Source organism: Coccomyxa subellipsoidea, assembly GCF_000258705.1.
Source record: "Coccomyxa subellipsoidea C-169, whole genome shotgun sequence".
NCBI lineage: Eukaryota > Viridiplantae > Chlorophyta > Trebouxiophyceae > Coccomyxaceae > Coccomyxa > Coccomyxa subellipsoidea.
The window spans coordinates 592,575-614,948 of NW_005178028.1; the positions used below are offsets into that span (position 1 = coordinate 592,575).

General features: G+C 51.9%; 6 protein-coding genes across 6 annotated transcripts; 3 read left to right on the top strand and 3 right to left on the bottom strand.

Annotated features, from left to right (window-relative positions):
• Nucleotides 1–1,099: 1,099 nt before the first annotated feature.
• COCSUDRAFT_43901 (hypothetical protein) lies at nt 1,100–5,101 on the top strand (the record flags this gene model as incomplete). The annotated part of the gene is made up of 8 exons (XM_005644948.1): nt 1,100–1,285; nt 1,697–1,856; nt 2,248–2,382; nt 2,744–2,941; nt 3,433–3,554; nt 3,898–3,993; nt 4,465–4,611; nt 4,946–5,101. The coding sequence occupies 8 exons, from the start codon at nt 1,100–1,102 to the stop codon at nt 5,099–5,101; spliced, it is 1,200 nt and encodes a 399-aa protein (XP_005645005.1).
• Nucleotides 5,102–6,252: 1,151 nt separating this feature from the next.
• COCSUDRAFT_33977 (monodehydroascorbate reductase) lies at nt 6,253–12,153 on the bottom strand. Its single transcript, XM_005644949.1, has 14 exons — nt 11,954–12,153; nt 11,690–11,759; nt 11,503–11,554; nt 11,323–11,403; nt 11,039–11,157; nt 10,763–10,888; nt 10,216–10,431; nt 9,686–9,820; nt 9,035–9,130; nt 8,593–8,715; nt 8,253–8,342; nt 6,932–7,927; nt 6,496–6,568; nt 6,253–6,333 (listed from the first exon to the last, which is right to left on the bottom strand). The coding sequence occupies exons 1-12, from the start codon at nt 12,004–12,006 to the stop codon at nt 7,799–7,801; spliced, it is 1,290 nt and encodes a 429-aa protein (XP_005645006.1). The 5' UTR covers nt 12,007–12,153; the 3' UTR covers nt 6,253–6,333; nt 6,496–6,568; nt 6,932–7,798.
• Nucleotides 12,154–13,368: 1,215 nt separating this feature from the next.
• On the top strand, nt 13,369–14,014 carry COCSUDRAFT_83540 (hypothetical protein; the record flags this gene model as incomplete). Its single annotated transcript, XM_005645109.1, has 3 exons — nt 13,369–13,521; nt 13,747–13,930; nt 14,001–14,014. 3 exons carry the CDS (start codon nt 13,369–13,371, stop codon nt 14,012–14,014), a joined length of 351 nt encoding a protein of 116 aa, XP_005645166.1.
• A 667-nt stretch (nt 14,015–14,681) lies between these two features.
• COCSUDRAFT_18438 (hypothetical protein) lies at nt 14,682–15,594 on the bottom strand (the record flags this gene model as incomplete). Its single annotated transcript, XM_005644950.1, has 3 exons — nt 14,682–14,807; nt 15,122–15,327; nt 15,480–15,594. The coding sequence occupies 3 exons, from the start codon at nt 15,592–15,594 to the stop codon at nt 14,682–14,684; spliced, it is 447 nt and encodes a 148-aa protein (XP_005645007.1).
• A 970-nt stretch (nt 15,595–16,564) lies between these two features.
• Nucleotides 16,565–17,234, top strand: COCSUDRAFT_57614 (hypothetical protein; the record flags this gene model as incomplete). Its single annotated transcript, XM_005644951.1, has 2 exons — nt 16,565–16,597; nt 16,980–17,234. 2 exons carry the CDS (start codon nt 16,565–16,567, stop codon nt 17,232–17,234), a joined length of 288 nt encoding a protein of 95 aa, XP_005645008.1.
• A 630-nt stretch (nt 17,235–17,864) lies between these two features.
• On the bottom strand, nt 17,865–21,805 carry COCSUDRAFT_67376 (hypothetical protein; the record flags this gene model as incomplete). Its single annotated transcript, XM_005644952.1, has 8 exons — nt 21,476–21,805; nt 20,798–21,396; nt 20,364–20,495; nt 19,857–19,995; nt 19,380–19,525; nt 18,929–19,075; nt 18,555–18,768; nt 17,865–18,262 (listed from the first exon to the last, which is right to left on the bottom strand). Exons 1-8 carry the CDS (start codon nt 21,603–21,605, stop codon nt 17,865–17,867), a joined length of 1,905 nt encoding a protein of 634 aa, XP_005645009.1. The 5' UTR covers nt 21,606–21,805.
• Between the last annotated feature and the right edge of the window lie 569 nt (nt 21,806–22,374).

Consider the following 22,374-nt stretch of genomic DNA (forward strand, 5'->3'; position numbering starts at 1 on the left):
CTGTGCATGCAAACGATGCGATGAAGATTTTGTCCAGAACTGTGCCCATCCACGAGTGTGGGATTGTTGTAGGCTCTCCAGGCAGACCTGGTACTTGGGACCAAGAATGGATGAGGGGTACTAAAGCCTCCTCACAGATAATCATCCAAACATTCAAATATTATTATGTCTCAAAACGAAGCAAGAATTGAACCTACCACTGAGACATGCAACTTCGCATCCTGCCGATTGCTGCTGGCGAACGTATCGCTTGTGAGGTCCCCCACTGACGCTATATCCGTGGGCACGCATTGTATCAGGAACCTGTCTTTGCAGCTGCGCAGGTCATCCGAGTACTGCGACTGCGGAACCATATATATTCTGACGTTCCGTGACGTCCCGGCAGGAACTATGCCCACCGTAGGACGCACCATGTACCTACTGACTGCGCTGGTCTTCACCTTGAAAGCGACATTTCTACCATCACTGAGTGTGTTGCGCAGACTCAGTGTCTGCTTGAGTTCCGTGTTTGAAACAAAGACATACTCCAGCTGGGTTGGGGAGATCTGAAGTAGATCTGTTCCCTCCATGAGAGCAATAAATGGTGAGACCCCAAGCTACTGGGTTAGTAGCCAACCCAAATGTTTACAAGTACCCAATTATTGCTTCCAATGTTCTGCATTCCAGTCGAAAGGCAAAGGAAGGCAACGGCCATAGAACGCCGTTCGAGGACAAGTTATTCGGGAGGAGCAAGGGGTTTGTGATAGGGTTGTTGATAGGGTTAGAGAGAGCTTAGAAACTTCCTTTCCTCTCGCTCGAATGGATGTATATGAGGTCACAAGCATTGACGAGAACATAATTAAGGTGTTTGTGACACGCCTGATAGCTGCAATATTATTGCACCGATAAGGAGACTCCCTATATTACGTCACATCCATTCCCTCACCTCTGCGTAAGGGAAATTTCTTGTCTAGGATGTGGTAATATTGCTTGTAGCACCTGCAAAGTGATCAACCACTTCATACTTGCTGATAGAAAAGCCGTACGCGCTGTGAAGGTGCGGTGATCAAAGCTACTTCTTAGCTTGAAGGCCATCCCTGAAAGGCGATAAAAGGCGAGGATGCTCTCGGGAGAGCTGGCCAGGAGTGCTCAGAAGCTGCAGCGTGAGCAGAAGCAACGCTCTGAGGCTCTGCAACGCAAGGCAGAACGGGAAAAGGCTGTCCAAGAAAGGTTGCGCAAGCAGAGGGAGGCACATGAGGAGGAGCTCAGGCAACGCAGGCTTGTAGAACTAGCAGCTGCTGAGGCGGTGAGCTCTCGTCATACTTGCACCTTGTACCTCCTTGTGGCAGAATTGGTTGATGTGCGATTCTGCAGAAGGATATATGCTTCATTGCACCCCACAGTGTCTGCCCAGCCGTAGACTGATACAAGCAAATTTTTTGCAGGAGCGTCTGCAGCACGAAGAGGCAGTGGCTGCCAACAACGGGGTCTGGTGGCGTGCCAGGCTCAGAGTAGTCCCAATTGATGTAGACGCTGCATCTGACAAGGGCATCAGGCGTGGAGCAGACAAGGCGAGTCGCACGATTCTCGACCGCCCTCGTGAGAACCGGTGCCTTTACAGGCAACGCAGGCTGTTCACATGTCTGTTGAAAGGGCCCTATGCCACATGGCGGCACAGGCTGAGTGTAGACTGAGTGTAGAGGAATGCATCGTACAGGTGCTGCTGCCGGCTTCAGTAGGGGATGACTTGATGCGGCAGGACGCTCCCAAGAACGGCGCGCAGCTGTTTGAGATTGCATCCTCCTCTGGAAACACCACACATGCAGGCGCGTCGCTCTGCCGACTCATGCTTGAATTGCAGCCCAAGAGGCCATTATGTGTCATGCATGTGTCTGCATACATATGCCATGAATCGACAGCAGCTTGCACCTCTCACTGTGGACGACTGCTGCGGTTGGCAACAGTGCATGAGCTCTGCCCGACATTTCAGGGGCAGCAAGGCAATAGCTCCCCTTCAGAAACAAATGATCGTGGGTTCAAAGTGATCCCCGCAAAGACGTTGGACTGTGTTCTGGCAATAGAGAACAGGCAGTTCAGATGGAAAATACACAGATAGTGACTCACCTCCACCGAGCGTGCGATTCTGCTTCTGCATGTACCACTGGGCTCACAAGCCTTGTCCAGGCAACCCAGCCTATAGCTCTGCTCAATTTATATCTTGTAATCATTAGAGACACCTAGAATTGGCATTGATTAGTGTGCGCGCAGGCGTCCTGGCGTTCACGGCTGCGGAGGGAACTATTGGGATGCCACCTCAAGTGGCAAGGAACGCCTTTGGAGACGGCGCTTCAGTCTCCCCGGAGGGCGCCACCGTGGACGTCCTCTACCGACGGCTGCCCAAAGGTGTGGTCAACTCCGTTTATCATGTCTTCCTCCCTGAGACTCTCCGTGTGGAGTTGCCGGAATGAGCACACACAAGACACTGGCATGCTGCTCCGCCAAAGATGCAGATTCCGACCGCGCTCAGCTCTCGCGGCAGTCATCCTGTAAAGCATTGCGTGCATGGGTGGCGCTCCGTAAGCGCAGATGCATAGAAAAGGTCCAAATGAGCATGGCAGTGCAAAATGTGCCAGGGCCCTGTCCACATTCCTGCCTTGCATGTTACGCAATGCGGTGTCTTATCACAGGCCAGTTTGGGACCTTGCGGGTGCAGTGGGATTCAGATTGAATCACGAACGAGAATTTTGTGCTGTCGGGAGCGCAGGGGAGTATGTGCGGTTCCAGCCGTGGAGTGCAGATTTTCAGAGGGAGGTGGGTGGAGATGTGAGGGCGGTGCTGGAGGCGGCCCTGGAGCGGCACAGCACGTTGAGCGAGGGTGACTGGATCAGCGTTCCCTTTGCCGGCACCGCGTTTGACCTCACCGTGCAGAAGCTGCGCCCCGGCCGCGCCGTTTCTGTCATTGGTGCGCCTTGGGCTAACGACGTAGTCTTTTGCATGCGAACGTAGTCTAGTTTTCTGCGTGCGAGCGACCATTAAAAATGTCGGGAAGGAAAGTTCAGACCAATAGCAAGGCCCTTTTTTACCCCTCCTTTGTTCGCAACTGTATAAGTTCCCAGAGCAATGCCTCAGGAGTACACATGCACGGTGTCTGCATGCAGCGGCTGCCCTACATGTTCTTGTCCCTTTGTCACATTTGGTAGATTTCCTTCACAAGTGAGAATATTTCACATTGTCGTGCAAAGGTATCCTTTGAACCCTCATCTAAGCGAGTGTCTTTTGCAGAGCCGTCCCCGGCATCAATCCCCTTGCATTCTGGCATGAGGGTATTTGGCAATAGAAACTCTGGCTGGGCACCACTGTTGATTCGTGTGGTGCAGATATCACCATGCTGTAAATGGCGGCTTGTGCGATTTGTGCTGAATACAACGATAACACTTGGTCTTGCATGCGCAGACACTGAGATGGAGGCGGAGGTGGAGCCGAGCCTGGAGACAGAGCAGCGGCTGGCGCAGGAAGAGGCGGCCAGGGCCGAGGCCGACCGCCGGCGCGAGCAGGAGCTTGCTGCAATGGCGCAGGTGCGCACTTGGAACCATGATGACATGCAATCTGTCTGCGACTCACCCAGGGAAATCGGCCAAGCTTCTGTTCTAGGCAGTAGCCCGGCAAGCGTCTTTGCCGGACTGCAAAAATCTCTCTTGGTTCTATGCTCAGCATGGGCACGAAAGAACTGTCTTCCAGCCTGTTGCGCTCTGGAACGGCAAGAGTTTTGGCAGGTCAGTGCTGCTCTGCATGCTCTCAAAGGAGGCTGAAGAGCACCTTAAAACCCAGTACTCTTTCCCTATTCAGCAACACATGAGACTCTGTGCCAAGTTGTTTGAGCGCTGTTGATGCATGACTTTTTTGGGGCTCTGTGCGCAGGAAGCTCTGAGGCAGGCAGCCGAGGCGGAAGAGCGCGAGAAGGCGGAGCAGGCAGCTTTGTCACAGGCAGCTGTGGACCTAGAGCGCTTACGGCAGGTATGCATCGCTGCCCTTCTTCCCTGGGCTGACGGCCATTGGTGTTCAACAGATGCTGACAGGGTGAACACTGACTCCTCTCCTGGCATTATCTGAGCATGCGCACATGGAGACCCACAGACTGCACAGAGACAGTTGCAGAATGCCAGAAATACTGGCCGCGACAATTGCCGTGCTGCCAGCAGGACATGCTGCGAGCACGCACCAAAGGGAGCCTAGAGCTTATACTCCCCTTGCATGCGCCCCGTCAATTTGTGGGAAGGGGAGTGTAAAGGGGGCGTCGGGGGAAGGGGTTGGGGGAAGGACTTTATACTGTAGAGAGATGAGGCGGGCAGGTCTCAGAGTGGACGATTACATGCGTCGCCGGTGGAACGTGCTGCAGCAAAGCGCTGGTGATAGCTCGAACAAATCGCAGTCATGGGCGCCCCTGGGGATTGAGTCTTGCAATGACTGGGCTTGCCGGCTGTGCAGGAAAAGGCGGCGGCTCTGCCGCCGGAGCCGCCAGCGGACGAGGCGGTGACATCGTGCCTGATCCGCCTGCCCAACGGCGCACGCTTCTCGAGGCGTTTCCGCGCCAGCGACCCTCTCCTGCACCTCTTTGACTTCGTCGATGCGCAGGTGAGACTCCCTGATTCTCAAGTCTATGCTGCTGAGGCGACCTCTCCTGCTTGATAGGGACTCTTGCATCTGTGGCCTGCAACATGATGTGCATGGGACTGCCTGCAGAGGGGGGCCTGAGATAGGCGTGTTAAGGGGCCCTTCTGGGCACAATTGGACTTGGAATATCCAACCTGGTGCTATCATGCTGTTATACATCAATGAGTTCTGCAGGCAGTGTTCCTAGCCTCTGCTGCAGCTGCAGATCTGCCTGATGTGGGGCGAGGTTTGCTGCAATTCTCTTGCTGGTGTGAAGATCTCGTTTATAGAATGATTTTTATTGGTGGGGCTGCAGGAAGGTGCAGGGGAGGGGCCGGGAAGCTACCGGCTGGTGGCGCAATTTCCGCGGCGAGTCATCGGCCCGCACCTGCCGGCACCTGACGCCACCCTGGCCGACGTCGGCCTCGCCTCCCGCCAAGAAGTGCTCCTCCTAGAGCCGCTGCGATCTTGATGTAATATTGAAAGATACTTTATTATTAGTACATTTAAGAGACCTCTTGGAGCCCCCTGAGGCTCATTGGTCTCGTAGACAGTCTGTCTCTGCCCATCTGCATATCATAAACATCTCATGGGTCTGCATGTTGTGGCGTGATCCAATGTATGGAGGGATCCCTACAATAGCACAAGAGTGAACAATCAAGAATAACAATGTGGCGTGCGGTTGTATAGAGCAGGGGCGTGGTGTGCAAGATAGCAAGCCGGGCGGCTTTTGACTGCATTTGTGTGGTTATGAACATTGCCTTGCAGTGATGATCTGTGTGGATCATAGCTATGCGAAATTCTTTGCATTTATACCCGCGGTATTCGGCCAGTGGTGTTGAGGAACAGAAGGGACCAGGTTGTGTTCACACGTCAAATATAATGCCATTAAGATATTGATAGCATGGCGCGATTGGCAGGCTCTCAGAGGCTTCAGCTTAAGTCTGACTGACCTGTTGGTGCACATCGAATTGTCAGACTGACGGCAAACTGGCCATGGCATTGTCTAAGCCACAAATTGCCTCACATACATATGTTCTCTACTGGCATGCTTGGCGCCTCTAGATCTAGCACAACATGATGACCAGGCCTAGGCCCAATGAAGATTTCGAGAAGGGCATCACCGGCATTCCTTGCATGTAATCAATCCCACCAAGCAATACTTTGCCTAGGCTGGGGCACATGCATGAGATCAGAGCCCCCAGTTTATCATCCATCAACACTTGCTTTTCGTCTCTACTTCACGTGTGAACTGCAAAGGAAAGCCAGGAAACAGAGAAGCTTAATAAGCAGATCATGCAGCAGCCAGAACATATAAACAAAACGAAAAGCATGCGAATGAAACTCTCGAAATTTCAATTATCCCTCAGGTTCCTTCGAGGTTGCTTACAGAACATGCATTCTCATTATGCTGGCCTGACATGTTGCGCAGCAGCCGGACCGACATGGGCATCAAATGGTACAGGGTATGCATTGGACCGCTGCCTGGCCTGTCTTGCACAGCAGCAGCGCTATGTGGTCAAATCTTCAACGCGTGAGTCAGCAACTTACAGGATCCACGTGTATCAGCTTCTCCGATATCCTGGAGAACTTCGATCGTGATATTCGAGGCTAAAATTGTCCGATAAAGCTCATCAAGCCACATTGTTGTCTGAGCTTCCATACGCTGATACATCTGGACTCCTTCGAACTGCTGATACGAAGGTAAGCTATTGCAGTTTTGCACTTTGCTTATCTGCGACTACGTTGGTATGTAAAAGCGTACGTTCTTCAGAACATACCAATGATTATTCTGGTTCTGTGAATGAAGCAATGTCGACCTGCGTGCCGTCACTGGGAGACTAACTTTTCGACGCCCCGCTGCAGCTGCAGGAGACGTGTTCTGGACCAAGATGGGTGGATTTATGTCAGCGATACACAAATGCTTCTGCTTTCGTGGCAGGTAAGCAAACTTTTCACACCCTTCCACCTCCGAAAAGGCCTGAACGCAGCTCCTTGAAGCTGGCCGAAGTTGCCGCCACCGAGTGCCACCAGGTCGTACCTGAGGTATTTAGCGAAAGATCGTTGGCAGTGAAAGATGACGTGACTATTTTAACTTCAAATGACCTGACCAGAAGGCTAGGATTGCCGATCCCACAGCTTGCTGCCACCTGGTCTGACAAGCTGGTGCTTGCCGAGTGCCCATCGCCTCCTTGCAGCAGAGGAGCTGCAGAACATAAAGCAGGCATCATCATATTTCTACAGACTCTGCAGCGCAAACGAGATGGAGTTTGCTTTTAAACGTAGCTTTCCTGCTGCACTGCAGGCCTATCGAACAGCGGGGGAGCGAGGGAGACTTCAACCCTGCAGTAGGGGGCCTTGGGCAGAGCAGCTACCTGAATGCTCTAGGAAGGGTGTCAATCCAGCGACCCAGCGCGGCCCAGCTAGAAAGGGCCTCCATTGTTTTCATCAAGGACTGAGGCTCACTCACTACGCAGAGGCAAAGAAGCATGCCACTGATGTCTCTCGAGAGCTCTGTTCTTTCTGAGGGTACAACAGTGGTGGCATGAGAGTGTTGAGGAATGTGCTGCAGTGCAGCTTATTGCTGGACAGCAATCTGGCGGTAGTGCAAAAGCAAAATGGGAGATGCTCTGTCATCATGCTGATCAGACATCACTCTTACTGCGATGCGATGGCCTGGATAAGCACCCTCTTGAGGTGTTTTCATGCTGATAGCAGCGCTGCTCTGGTTGCAATACATACGTACAAGGGCACCAACCACTTCTATGTTTAGATACAAGATGTACACATACACAGCGAGCTGCAAACCGCAGCGTATGCATACAAGCTGCCCCGCAGCAACACTGAGACGGCGATGCATCTGTGCAGACTGTATGCCATGAATGAAAGTACTAAAGAATTGTTCACAGCCCCCAGAGGAGCCGCTCTCCTTGGACAAACAGACAGCAGGCTTGCTCCTCCTGAACTTTACTGTCGGTAATGCAGGCAGGTCCTGAAACTGTCCAGACCAGCTAGAATTCTGTTTGAACCACACTGACCAGAACTTCACAGGCAATCACATTGCTCGACACAGTGACACAGCCCACGCTTCCTCGTGCATTCTGCTCTCCACAGACCAAGGCTGAGCACTTCATATCTTCATAGGCGGCGCTTAGAATATTTGAGGCGCTCAGAGCTTCGAAGCAAAGGCGATGCCCTGAGCTGCCAGGTCCTCGGGTGCTGCCGGCTGCTCAATGGCCACCTTCTTCATCAGCTCCTGCTCCTCAGGGGATCCACCCTCCAGGAATGCCCCCATCACCTGCGCAGTGCATGGCATGATATCAGTCCAGGAAGGATCAGAATGAGAGTTTGCCAGGATGGGACTAGTATAACAAAAAATTTCTATATCTTATCTTGCGACTTCCCTTGCTCACAGCACAAAGGGTAAATGCTCCCCATCTTACATGAACGATGTGACTGGCATTTCTGCAGCATGCATCAACAGGGCAAGCAAAGGGGAACGCACACTGGCATTGATTGAGCTGAAACCACTTGTAGCTGAGCAATCATGGACTGCTTCCTGCAAAATTTCTATGGTCTTGCTGAGCTAAGACTTTTGTTTGCCGCTGCATGCAGGGGCGCACCTTGCCGTCCCTGACAAAGTAGGTGCCGAACTTGCCGCTGCTGGTGTCGCCGAACAGTGTGGCAGTTGTGTTCTCATTGATTCCGTACAACTGCGCCACATGCATTCACTCAGACACATGCACGATGCTCCTCTGAAACCTTTGTAAAGACCTTCTTCGCTGCACGTCATTGCTGTGGCAGGTCTGGCTGCACATAAAAGGACACAATTTGCTAGATTGTACACCCCACTACTTGCAGTTTGCCGCAACAGCAATACAGGGGCTCAACTTTGCGGGCCAACAGAGCAATGATTGGACTGAGCTGCGCGGAAGGAAGACGCGGCAAGCCTTAGTGGTTTACCTGCCAGGACAAATCAAAGATTCTGGAGTAAAAGTAGGGCAGGTAATCATAGTCGCCAGTGGAAGTGTCCATGATGGACGCCACTGCGTGCGTTGCGCTCGCTCTGCAGTTTGCAACGTGCTCCTGCGGCAATCCAAGAAACCGTCTCTGTGTTTACATTATGTACGCCTTGTATGTGGTATCAGTTCACCTGAGTTCCGAGGGAGTGCTTGACTTATGCGGTCTCAATTGCATTTCATTTGAATTCTATTGCAATATGCAGGGCGTCAAAAATATGGGCACAACTCAAGCAATCCCTTGGGGTTAAATGAAATCTTTTCTCACCTATGTCGAAAAAAAAATCCAAGATGGCTCAAAGATCCAGGATGGATCCAGAAATGAGCCGGGAAGGCTCAGCCAGATGAAGGGAATAAGAAAAGAACTCTTGAAGTAGAGGCCGTACCTGGCGGGTGGTGATGCCATACTTCTTCAGGGGAAATGCAGCTATGTCACCCACAGCATACACATCCGGGTTGCTGGTGCGCAGGTTGCCGTCCACCTGCGCAGGGGCGTTGTCTTTTCAACCGCTAAACAACACTCTTTAAAATCGAAATTACTTAGACACCAGACGCTTGACCAGAAAAATAGCTCACTTTTAGCGAGGCAAAAAAAAACAGACACCCCTGAAAATATCAGCCGGTGCCCTCTTGCAAGGTAGCATCATCAAGTGGCTCTCCTCATGGCTTGAAACCACATGTTCAAATGCTTCACAAGCATCTTTCAATTTCTCGGCAGTCGATCTCAAGATTACAAGATGCAAGTCATGCACGAACACATGTGCAATCGAGGCAGGAAGCCCACGAGGCAATTAAGATAAGAACCCTCTTGCTGCACCTTTACTCTCTGATCTAGACAAGAAGCTCAAGGAGTTCTTTGACGGCTTTACTGAGAGATTCCTAGCTGCTCGCTAGGATTGCAGTGAAAGGCAATTCGCCCTGCACACAGTGCACACATTGCAATGCACGCCCTCCAGTGCTCTGTCAATCTTCAAACCAACGCATCTCCCCTCCGGGTTGCATGGGTATGTTCTGCAGCACTCATGAGCAACCCTCACCTTGATGCCGCCTGGGCGGTCCTCTAGAAGATCCAGCTGCCCCTTGAACATCTCCACGTTGGGCCGCGCGCCCACGCCCACCAGCACTATGTCGCTCTCAATCTTGTCCCCGTTTTTCAGCACCGTCGTCGTCACCTGCACGGTACATGGCCACATCAGCATACACAGCTGCCTCCACTTGTGTGATTTGCTCTTGAAAGCTGGAGGCTTTTAATCCGGCATACTTTCCAGTGAATTTCATAGTGGTACACCATCATCATATGGCTCATATGGCAACTTCCGGCAGAGACCAATTCTCGTTTTCTTCCACCCAGACGCCAAACAAAGGTCAGTGCATTTCATAGAAAGGTATGCATGCCATATACAGCCGCCTTTCCTTGCATGATTTTTCAACGATAAGTCCTCCTGAGAGCTGCAGCTCTTGCATATGCTTTCATACTGCACTACCCGACTAAATCGGCACCTGACCACAGAGCATCATAGATGATATCCAAGACAAAGAAAGGCAAAGGGAGTTTGAGGGTGCTCACATGGCCGTCCTTGCCCTCGAAGGAGGCCGCGAGGGAGCCCGGCAAGAGCTTGATGCCCTTGTCGGTGTAAACCTTCTCGTAGAATGCTGCCATCTCAGGAGTGAACAACCGCTCCATCAGGTGCTTCTCAGGGAACACCAAAGTCACCTCCAGCCCGTTCTTGGACAAGCACGCCGCTGTCTCCATCCCGATGTAGCCGCCACCAACAATGGTTGCCTGCCCCCAACACACTTGCTCTTTTCACTGGTGTCCATGTGTTTTGGTGATGCAGCTGCTTCCTATCTATCTCCCTGTGCGGACCAGGCCCCTGTAGGGAGCAGACCCCTATAGGGAGTTGACACTGCAGAATGCAGATCTTATGCACAGCAGCCTGGTCAAGAGCACTCCCTCCTTTCCTGGAGCACTTCCACAACAATAGCTGCCACATGTTCGCAAGACAGGGAGTGGAGAACGGCATTCTGCCTGCAATCCTAAAAGGGGCATTGCAGTAATGATGTGCAAATGTGAGATGCTAGATATACTTGGGAGGATTAATGGACATCCTCACCTTGTTGCTCTTGGTCTTGGCGTCAGCGATGGCGGCCACGATCTTGTCAGCATCAACCACATTCCTCAAGTAGAAGATGTTCTTCAAATCCGCACCCTTTGTCCCAAAGTCAGTCAGATAGATTGGCTGCACACCACACACATGGCCTCATTTTCGATTTCTGGCAGTCTTGCTGCCTCCTTTCTCCTCCTTTGTGGCCAATCTGTACCTACCAGGAAGAAGGACTAATTGTGCTGACGTGGGTTAGGTTTTGTTTTGGAGGCAGAGGTGACTCACGCGAGCGCCAGTGGCAACAATGAGCTTCTCATATGAGATGGAGTCACCGGAGGCTGCTGTTAGGGTCTTGGCTGATACATCAACTGCAGTGATCGATGTGTTTGTCTTGTAGTCAATGCCTGCACCCATGCCCAACTACATCAGCAACAACTGCTTCCTGCATACTGTAAGAGTAGAATGGCAGTTGACCAAGCGAGCGATGATGGTACTGCACAAGATGCATACATGCATGCATGCATGCACGGTGGTCCTAAAAGCTTGGCAAAGATGCACAGAGTGCTTACCCTTCTCCGCATACCACTCCGGGGTCTGCTTCTCACCACCGCCCCCGACTGTTGCATGGAATCCAGGCAAGCGTGCAGCACCTGCAGAAGGAGGAATTCAGGAAACTCGCCCTTGGATGCAATCGTACGATCTTTTAGGATTTTCAGGACAGCGCTTCTCATCACAGGAATCATGCTCACCTTCCGGGAAGAGGTAAGCCTTGCTCAGCGCCGGCCTCTCGTATGCCACGTACTGCAGGCAACATTCACTTTCAGGATTGCTTGTCTCCTTCTCATCACAGAGATTGACTTATGCATAAACTGGTATAATCAGATGAGTGATGTATAAAATGGGACTTGACGTTCTCATTAAGCATGCGCAGCACACCGGCTCCTCAGTGATGATTGCAAGCTCTCCCTTGCCTATTCCGCGCTGGACAAACTCGCGAGCAGCATACCTGCCAAAGTACGATATATTGATACAACATTCATACGTAATCAAATTCCAACTGTTAAACAACGCATTCTCTAAGCCTTCTTTGAGGAAACTACAGCTTCCACGCAGTGCTCAAATGGACATCCACACCCTGCTATCCACAAATATTGGCGTAGGGCAATGCAGATGAGAGCAGGATCAATTCCGTCATCTTACCCGCTAGAGTTACCACCCCCAAGAACCACATACTTGAAAGACGACGCTGACATCACGCTTAGGGCACGTACTGATCTGAGACCTGGCAATTTTTCCGCAGAGAGCGCTGCTACACGAGGTAATCTGGAGCAGAGTAGGCTGTGTGTCCCCTGAAGAAAAGAGGATCGTTGGCAAATTTGCGCAGACATCAGGTGAAGCACTGACTGATCATGTAATGCCACCACGTCTTGGAGATTTCAAGGCAAGAGGCATTTATATATCTCGACAACCTGAAGGGTCTAGCTAGAGAGCATCAAAGGGAAATTTAGGGCAAGACAATAGGTGCATATTTTCATTCAAAGTTTCAATTTCGAACGTCCTAAGTGGGTAGTAATACTCAGATCAAACTTCAGAGATGTAATTTCCATCTCATGAGAGGGCAAGATCTGATCTGATTGATTCGATGGCGCCAGCTCCAGACCTTTTGAGCTTACCGCGGGAGACGTGTCTTCTGATTTTTACGAAGCTCGATGTTGTCAGCCTTCTTGGAATGGCTGCTACTTGCACGGCCATGAAGTTGTTGATCAAGGTCTGCCCATGTTCCTCTTGCGTGGAAATCCCAGTGTACATTTTTCCGTTTGAGGCAGAGGTTCAGACACAGGCTGCAGTAATGTGGAACAAGTTCGCTTTGAAGGAAATTCATGACACTGAAGAGAGAGCCTGCAGGACTGGGTTATGTGGCAGGACAGCTTTGACCAGATCCTGTGCCTTCCTCAAAGTCGTCACCAATATGCAGGAAGATATGTTGTGGAAGCAGCTGGCAGTTGCCAAGTGGGGCCAAAAGGCTGTTGATCTTGGTCAGAAATCTGTGGAGAATAGTCAGGGAGGGTGGATTGATCACTGCAAGCACAGACTTTGTATCAGAAGCCACCCGTACGCCCTTTCTGCTGGCCGCCACTGGCGCAGTCACCTGCTTGAAATATGACATGAAAATTTCGGCCCTGTTGATATCTGATTGCTCAGAATCTTTGCATGCCTATGCACAGCATACGATGCAAGGTTTGCATGTGCTGTGATACTGATGGCACCCTCATGTACCAGAGTCAGATAGCCCTAAACTGGCTAGAAGCAATGTAGCTGACTGACTGCATGGCGTGTCGTGTGCAGGATCTCCCCTCTGAACCTCATCCAAGAGCAATATCATGATCCTTGGCAACATCTGGTCTGCTGCCTGCTGTGCAGGTGCTTCGATTATCACTGCTGTCTAGTTTTTATATATTCCTTTATTATTTTCAAGTGTGCAGCTGATTGTTCTAATCTCGAACTAATCTCTCAGATGCAAGGCTTTCAATGAGGTTCCTGGATCCGTTTCTGCTCAACTGATGGCCAGCTGTTTGTGTGTGAGCAGTCGAACGAGTGGGAGCCAGGTAATCAAGATGACGATAAAGGCCTTCTTGGGGACTTATGGGACGCCATCAAAGGTCTTGGAGGCTCCAGATGAGGAGCTTGAAAGCTTCATAGACCCATTGGGTCTTCAGGAGACACGGATCAAGGCCGTCAAACAGATGTCTCAGGCCTTCTTCGAGAAGGTTCGATTAATATACTGTTCGTCTCGTTCCCAGAATGCCTTTCTTTAGCCAGCTGCCCAAAAAGTGCATTGAATAGTCGTTGCTGTCAGCTTGATGGAGTTCCCTGTAGAACAGGGGTGGCTTTACAAGTCAACGTGCCTTCGATCACGTGAAATATTGAATAGCCCGCTGTGGCATCTGCATTATCAAAATGGGAATATTTCAAGTCAAAATCTGTGCATGTAGGAATGGGAGGATCCAGTGGAGTTCTATGGCTGTGGTAAGTTCACATCGGACAGCTGGCGCATCTTCTGCCGGGGGGTGAAAGCGAGTAAAGGGGTGGAAGATGCAACTCTGCTGCGCTACCTCAGATGGCTGAACACTGGGAGCCTCAAAGATCCAAAGCCTGCAAGACCAAGAATGCCAAATGGTGCGCTTCTGCTCTATGTACACATCCAGCTGACATCTATTAGCTATCTTGAATGCTGCATCACGCACAGCCTATGCAGCCTAAAAAGGCTTGTCCATGAGATGGTGGATCTGGATATATTGAGATATCTTGGCAGCTGGCTCATACAATACATTGGAAGCGAACTTCTACTTGAATCAAGATTAGTGTGGTGCATTGCATGCAGACAAGAGGAGTGTGAAGGGTGCGAACGGAAGTGCAATGGACGAAAGGAGCAAGAGGAGGCTCACACGCAGCCTAAGATTAAGAGACACTGTGACAGGAAACACTCGAGCGTTGCGCAGAAGAACGAATGCATTGTGATAGGATTGAGAGTTCAGGCAACAGCCAGCCAGAAGAGTTGCAGCATTTGCTGTTTTCCAAAGAATCTTGGCAATGGCTTACAATTTGGAATCCATACAGATGTGCAATTTTCAAAGCACCAACTCATGGAATTGCACTTTAGAAGTATATACTGTACACAGCTGTTCTCTGCTCAGGAAACAATATCAGTATTGTGATACCGGTGCGAAATTGTCCTTCTTTATATTGCAAGCAATTCTCCCTTCATGCATGCATATGCTGTCAGCAAAGTATAATTCCAAAACAACATCCAAGCCTCTGTAACCCAGTGTGGGAACACCAACAATAAAGCATGCATTGGGAAGCGCAGCGAACTATACAATGTGCATTTCTATAAATCAGACCAACTCTCAGAAACTGCTCACAGCATTCAGAAGACAGGGTTGTTGCCCTTAATGAGCTCCACCAGCAGCAGACCAGAGAAGCCCAGCATGGCAACACGTCCAGTCCAGGCTTCCAGGAAGGGGGTGAAGGGCCCAAATGACCTCGAGTCGGGCTTCTCCCCTGCAGTGGCATGAAATCACCGATCAGTCAAGGACCCCAATAATAAGCAGGTGCGGGTGCTTGCAAACTACATTGTGATCAATTTCCGCACAGCGATCATCTTTCTGTGCTGCCACAACAGCACTGCATGCTCTCCTAGGATCCAGGATTCCTCGGATCCAGAGTACTGTACATATCAACTAGTGCATTTCACCAGGCACAGGGGGCACTAGATGTCAATATAGCCTATGCTAGCTTATGATGCATAAACTGCAATAAGGAGCAGTTGCAAATTGTCTGAGCCAGCGACTACAATCAGGGTGGGACTTGCAGCGTGCCTGCTTGGAACTGGGGTGCTATGCTGGCGTAGGTGAGCAGAGCCACAATGGCACCAAAGCCTAGAGATGACAGGCCCAGGGCGTGCTCTTTGAGGTCTCCCTCTACATACTTGCCAGCCAGCTGGCTCCACACGCTCTGACCAGTCTGCAACTCAGCCACAACTGCTGCCACAAAGCCCAGCATGGCGGCTCTTCCTGCAACACAAAGATGGGCTGCCTCAGATGGGGCCATCCTCTGCACGATCACGCAATACACTCTTCCCAAAGCCCCCATGCCAATTCAGTGAGCACTTAAGAGAAAAAACGGTGCAAATGAGGACAAATCCAGGAGAAAACGGTGGGCTCACCGTTGATGGCCTCCTGCGTCTGTCCGAACACCTCGAACTTCGCTGCGGCACTGCTGGCCTGTAGGTTCTCAGTCACAAGCTCTGCCTGTGAGGCAGTGTCCCGCTGCTCGACCATCTTCGCTGTCTGTTGCTGGCGCTCTGCTAGGAGCTTGTCGACCTTTTCCTTGTCGGTCAACTCCAATTTCGCCTCCTCTGTTGCCTGTTCGCATCAAGCAGCCAAGGGTCGACCCAGAGCACCCCATAAGGCATTGCATGGCTTCACAGTGCATTTAATGGAAGGATTACGTTCCTTGCACCATCAAGGACGAACAAATGACGTACAAATACCTTCGCAGTGTTCACCGCTATTTGATGGCAGCAGGGACTTGTAGTCACAACAGGAACGTCAAGACAGGATCTTTACCTGTGCACGGAGGGGAATGAGATGCCGCTGCGCCTTTGCGGAGCATTTCGATCGGCGTGTGGATTGTAGTGTGCTGGCTGTGCCGGGGAACACCGAGCGGTTAGCTGTGAGCACGCGACCGAACTCCATATTGCAAAGCTGTCTGAAGTGTTGTCGTAGAACGTTTCAGCTAAGTAGTTCTGCAGATTCTGATCGATTTCGACTGCAAGAGGATCCTTCAGAACAGTGTAATGGTCTTCACGGACCTTCAGCTTGCATCTGTTGCGAACCAAGTTCAAGATGGAGCCACCGTGGAGATGCCTCAGCCGCTCATTGGCCCCCGTCCATCGTGGCAGCTGGCCGCTTTAGGTTCCCCATAGCTAGCGAAGGAGTCCCCAAGTTGACCCAGATCAGGCGCCTGTGTCATTTCTTGACCTTGCTTTCTGATTGCGTAAGTTTACATTCTAAGGTTGTAAACGGATCGCTTGAGGTAGTGTGCTAGTCTGCATTACAACGCTCGGTCGTCAGCCAGAAGCACACAGACGGCAGTGCAAAACTAGGTTTGGTGCGTAATTTCCTTGTTTGATTAATCTGGCTGTTTAATCCTCGAGACTTTGATTTAGAGCCTTTGATCATCTTTAAAACCTCCAGTATTCTTTGGGCCAATGACCAACAAAGCAGTGCTGACGTTGGCCACAGGGCAATGCACCTCGACGGGGGCTGCCTCTGCGGCGATGTGCGCTATTCAATCGATGGCAACCCGTCCACTGAGGAGTCGCCTTGTTTGTGCCATTGCCGCATCTGCCAGCGCTCTACAGGAGCACCCCTGGTAGCTTGGGCGACATTCAATGAGGTACCACAGATAAAGAGCCAAAAGCTCAATATGCAAGTGTTCTGCCGAGGCTCAGTCAAATAATAATAGTGCCACTCTTCGTCCTGTCTGCAATTGTATGCACCTGCCAGGCATTAAGTGGTCTAGCTTACACCCCGAACCTGGGTCGATCTGCGTGCTGCACTTTGGCAAGCCAGATACAAACACTGCATGCAGAACATGTCCCATGAAAGCTCACTCTCTCTATTCCGAAGTGCTGAATAATTCAGTGACCGTGCCTAATCAGGAGGACTTCAGGGTCATTCAGGGGGAGCCAAAAATCTACCACTCGACAGCAGAGGGGGTGAGGAGGTTCTGCGGCCGGTGTGGGACGCAGCTGGTGTTTCAAACAGTGGGCAGTCCTGTTTTGGACGTGACCATCGCCAGCCTGGACACGCCAGATGTCCTGCAGCCGGAGGCCCACATCTGGATTGAGAGCAAGCGGTCCTACATTGGCACCCAAGACCTGCCCAGCTTCCACAAAAAGCGCCCTGCTGACTGATGGAAAGTGAGAGGATCCATGTTGAATTTTGAAGCTTGAATGCCTGCCCAGTGTCCAGACTGAACGCGCTGCTGAGTGATGGAGAGTGAAACGGTAGGATATAAGGACCGTTGCAATTACTAGATTGAGCGGTCTGCTGAGTGGTGGAGGAATAAAATGCAGAGGTCGCCGAGATGTATCGGCGATGCACCTGTGCAGAGCTCTAGAGCGAATTTTCAGACAGGTTGTAGAATATTGAGAGTGTACAATGACGTAGGGGATATGGAATAAGTTCTGATGCGATCAGTTTGTGGGTACCCTTCAAGTCTTTTACTGTTTCTGAAGGTTCTCCTTCAGTATATTTGCATGGTATGATGGAGCACAGCGCATGACATACCGTATTGCTTGCCTGCTATTAGAACATGGAATGTCTTGGGCACGAGAAATGCCATCTTGGGTGATGACTGCATGAGCAGCATCACCGGTGCATGGTGGTCTTGTGCATGCAAGTAGGTGAAGCGTTCTCCAGCTGATGACACACGCATGTTTACAAGCAGGCTGCAGTACTGTAGAGTGTTCAACGAATGATTTGCTGCCTCCTCAGGCACCAATGGGTGCAGGAAATAGTAATCAGCCCGACTGGACAATTCTTCATGGCTGTGTCCGTGCAGCAGCAATCTCTGCTTCCAGAGGTGCCACATGCACTCTCCGCACGCTCTCATCAAAGTCAACTGCCCTTTGGGCAGCCTCCAGGGCCTCGGGCAGCCTGCCCAGTTGCTTCAAAGTGCCCGCCTGGGCCAGCAATGCCCTCACTGCCGTCCTGCGCGCCAGAATGACTCGCTCTGCCACGTCATCACCGTCGGATGACTCAGCACCTGCCATGTCAGCAGGAGCCGGCCCGGCCGTATCAGGCGCGCTGCTGGAATTCGACATTGAATTTGGAGATGGGGATGCGCTCAGGGTGTCGGCAGCTTCCAGGGCGTCTGAAGAGGCCCTGGCAAACGCCTGCAGCGCCGCATCAAGATCACCCTGGGAATGCTGCGCCACCCCTGCACAAGAAAAAGCTGTCAGCCCCTTGGGTATCTGCTGCTGAACCTTTCGATTTTGCAAACGGCTCTTCAAGAGCATGTGCAAGACTCTGGCCTCCTGCTTCTGCACTGCTGCATGCCACATGTCTGCAGCTCACTCCCATTCCATGGGATGCGCTGCACAGGTGCATCCAAGCAAGCACAGCACCGCCATTCAATCCCACCCCTACCATCAGCCGTTCATCCAGACACGACACGCCAAGAAGAGATCAACATTCTTCCCCAGAGAGAATGGCACAGGGTGGAAGCTCACCAGCGCCAAACCAGGCACGAGCGCGTTGCGCAAGATCTGTCTCCAATGACGTCGCGGACACATAGGCGGCTTCGGATTCCGCCCACTGCTTCAGCTCTGCGTGGAGCTGCGCGGCCGCAAAATGCGCGCGTGGGTGCGTCGGGTCCACCCTCTGGATCCGCCCCACCAACGCCAGCGCAGCCGCCACGTCACCCCTCGCCCGCGCCTCCGCAGCCTGCCACGCGCAGACAACCTATATTTAGCCTTGAGCGCCTGCATGGCTGTAAGCCAACCCATGCCACATGCCTCCAATTGATACACGCTATATGATGACAGGTAGATTATTCTTAGCATGAGAGAGGAAAAATCATAGTTAGCACATTGAAGAAGAGCACCTGAAGGAAGAGCTGGCTGATGTCAGGTTGGGCTGAAGTGCTCCCAGGCGTACTTTGAGCGCCCCAACTCTTCAGAGGCTCTGAGTTCCTTCGTGGAGAGGGCAGCCCCAGCAGCTCGCGGATCTCCGGCCTCTGCAGTGCAACGCCCTGGAGAATAGACACACCGATAAATATATGGTGCCGCCCTATTCCCAGACAATGGAGAGGCAGACGCCACCCTGATAATACAACAATGATAAGTTTCCTTTTTGGGCGATTACAACATGATGAAGCCTCCTCAGACACACTGGACTGCCCATAAGGAGCACAATCGATGCATCAGCCAGCTGCAAGCAATGTCACAACTGGGTCATTTCAAGTAAAAATATTGAGCGCTCGCCCCTGGAGGGCCCTGAAATGCATCTGACAGTCTGAACAGGTGTCTTGAATGAAGTGCTGCAAGCTGGCGCACCTGGCCCAGGGAGAAAGTGGAGGAGGAGAGCCAGTAGACCAGTGCGCCATGTGGTAGGCCCAGAGCTATGGCCAGCACAGGCACAGTCACCCACTCCAGCACCGCCCTGGCCGCCCCCATCACATACGCCGCCACCGCTCCCTCGCCTGCGCCAGGAAACCATGCGGCGCGTGGAATTATGACATGCTTCCTCAATGCACAGGTCTTCTCTCCTGATCCACGATGTCAAGGCTGAAGTTCTAGAGGTGACTGCGCAGAGAGCAGCAGGACAGATTCTGCAGCAGCTGCCTCCATTTGCAGCCTCCTGACTTATACTCATATGCAAGGCAGGGATGCTGCAGATCAGGTGCCCACAGGGGCAAGGACAAGCATGCCCCAGGTGGGTGTGGCATCTGTCTGTTTGGACACAGCCCAGACTTCATCAGGGCATCCGTTAGGGCGCAACAGGTGAGAGGCGTTGCAAGGAGGAGGGTGCACCTTTGGGGTCACTGGGAGAGACAGGCGCTGACCGGCCAAAGCTCATGTTGATGTTGGCAAAGAGCGCCAGGGCCACAGCGATGGGTAGCACTGCGCCCAGCTGGCCATAGGGGAATGCCACAGCCGTCGACAGCGCATCCTGCACAGCACATTGCATGAAATATATCCATATTCCCAAAAATAAGTACATTGACGCTTGTACCCTGCCTTGAGATCATTGGTGATACTCATGCCGATGCTAGAAAGCAGCTGGTCAAAGCATTCTTCTCCACAGCTTGATGGAATTCACCTTGCAAACCTTGTTGTATGCAATCCATAAATGACGTTCTCGCAATGAGCACTGCATTTGCAAAATTTTGCCGTCTGCCAGAAGCGCAGCGCGTGCATGACACCATCATGTGATTGGCCTTCAAAACCCAAGCCCGTCTTCGCAAGCTTTTCTGCATTTGTAGAGAAGGAATCATGCTTGTTTGAGCCAAGCTAGACCCTTAACTGAAAGGGTGGTACCTGGCCCCAGTGGATAACAACAGACGCCTTGGTGAGGTCTGGGAACCACAGCGCGCCTCCGCTGGCAAAGCCTGGCCAATCTGAGGCCGCCATCGCACGCGCTGCAAACACGCTGGTACCAAACACTGTCGCCTGTGCAGGCAGTACACAACTCACTACAGCGTTCGCATGCCGCTGAGGTGCATGCAGCCTTTAATTCCCTGAGATTCCATGATACTATACATCCTTATGAATAAAAGGTCTGCTTGTCTGGGCTGCTTAACTGGCAGCTCTCTTTGAGAGGAGAGACCTTCCTTTTCGATGCAAGCAGACAAAGAGAGCATGTTCAATCTCTGTAAAATAACAACAACGACAAATTGCAGTACTGTTGAATTGCATGTTCAATAATGGTTGGCTGGTGTACAAGTCTCAACCTGTATTGCAGGCGAGCCTACAATCCAGGCAGGGTGGGGTGCGCCAGATCTGGCACGCAGCCGCCAATACTCCGCCAGTGTGTCGGCCACAGATATCTGCCGCAGCCCGGCGCTGTCGCCTCTGTTTTTGGCCTGCCCATCTGCCCCTTTATCATCCCCCTCGTCATCCTGCTGCCTGTTGGCAGCCGAACCACCCTCTGCATCCACCCACAATGCACCCCCTCTGTGAGCCCCTCCAGACTCGCCTTTAGCCTGCCTGGTTTCCTCCTGCTTCGGCCTGCCTCCTTCGACTTTTCTGCTGCCTGAAGGGCCGGCTGCATGGGCGTCCTGATCTGAGAGCAAGCGCGCCTGATTGAGAGCAGCCTGTGCTGCCATTCCATGCAGCTGTGTTCCCTCTGCCTGTGCTGCTGCAGGTCTTGTCAATCCGGGAGTTTTACTGGAAAGGGAGCTAGCGGCTGCACTAGAATAGGGGCCAGGAGCCCTGCTACCAAAGCTGCTGTGGGTCTGTTGGGATGCAGAGCGCTGCGCTGCGCTCTGCTGTGCCTGCCGCCAGGTGGACCACAGCGCGGCTGATGCGCGCATCTGCTGAACTGACACAGGCAGCAGGGCCGCTCGTACGCCTGTCACGCAGTGCAGAGCGTCCTCAGATCAGGCGGATGTGTTTGTGCAGCAAGGGAAAGTGCTCTGTCAGGTTCTCACCAACTGCAGTCAGCGACAGTGTCGCCCACCATGGCAGCCCTGTGTAGGAGTGCAGACCGTCTATCAAGCTCACGAAAGCCTTGGTGGTTGGCCAGAGAGTCTCAGGCAGCTGTGCCACTCTTTCTGGCATTCGATTCGCTGACTCTCTGCCCGATTGTAGTTTGAGAGCATTCAATAAGAATACGATAATGTAATCTTTTCAAGATTTCAAGATAACTCGTTCAGTTTTGACGGATTCAAAGGGCCGATCGAAGATGTGTAATGGAGGGATTGTAATGCACACTCTGCACAAACCATGCAGAAGATCCTTCAGTAAGACACATGATTAACTATTTTGCCGATGTCCAGCCGTTCAATCTCACCAAAGTGCAAGCAAACTTCGCTCCAATGATTGTCGAACCGTACAGGTAGCTTCCTGCATGCGAGAAGCTCGCAAAGATTACGGGACATGGACCGGCATCCATCAAAAGATGCCCCAGACATTCGCCAATTTAATTTATGAAATAAAGATGCTGCCCACATCGCCTTCGTAGCAGACTTTTGTCCATCACTGGGCATCGAAAGGAGGTGTTAGGGAGACAGCGCTGCATCGCAGGCCACTGAAGGTGAGGGTGCACACTTACCATGCGCGACCTTAATACGGTGTCCTGACCCTGTCTTGAACTCGAACCTCAGACCAGCGATATTTGCAAATATATAACAGGATAGTAATGAAAGGCCTCACCATCCTGCTAGAATCCTGCAATGCCTCTCGACTCCGTCCTGCATCGGTCCTACATGCGTTGAGCAATCCGGCATACTGATGACCTTGTAAATGCACATGAGCAACAAATGTCCTTATGCACGGTGTATGATGTCATTGCAAGCGACCCTAAGCGATTAAGGGGCCGTCATGCGTA

What these genes read in the sequence shown, in the direction of transcription:
- COCSUDRAFT_33977 (XM_005644949.1), bottom strand. Translation starts at nt 12,006, where the DNA reads ATGTCAGCGTCGTCTTTCAAGTATGTGGTTCTTGGGGGTGGTAACTCT. An exon ending in TCGAGGGCAAGGACGGCCAT is followed by an intron (nt 9,821 to 10,215) that starts GTGAGCACCCTC and finishes TGTACCGTGCAG; the next exon opens with GTGACGACGACGGTGCTGAA. An exon ending in TCTTTGATTTGTCCTGGCAG is followed by an intron (nt 8,343 to 8,592) that starts GTAAACCACTAA and finishes CATGTGGCGCAG; the next exon opens with TTGTACGGAATCAATGAGAA.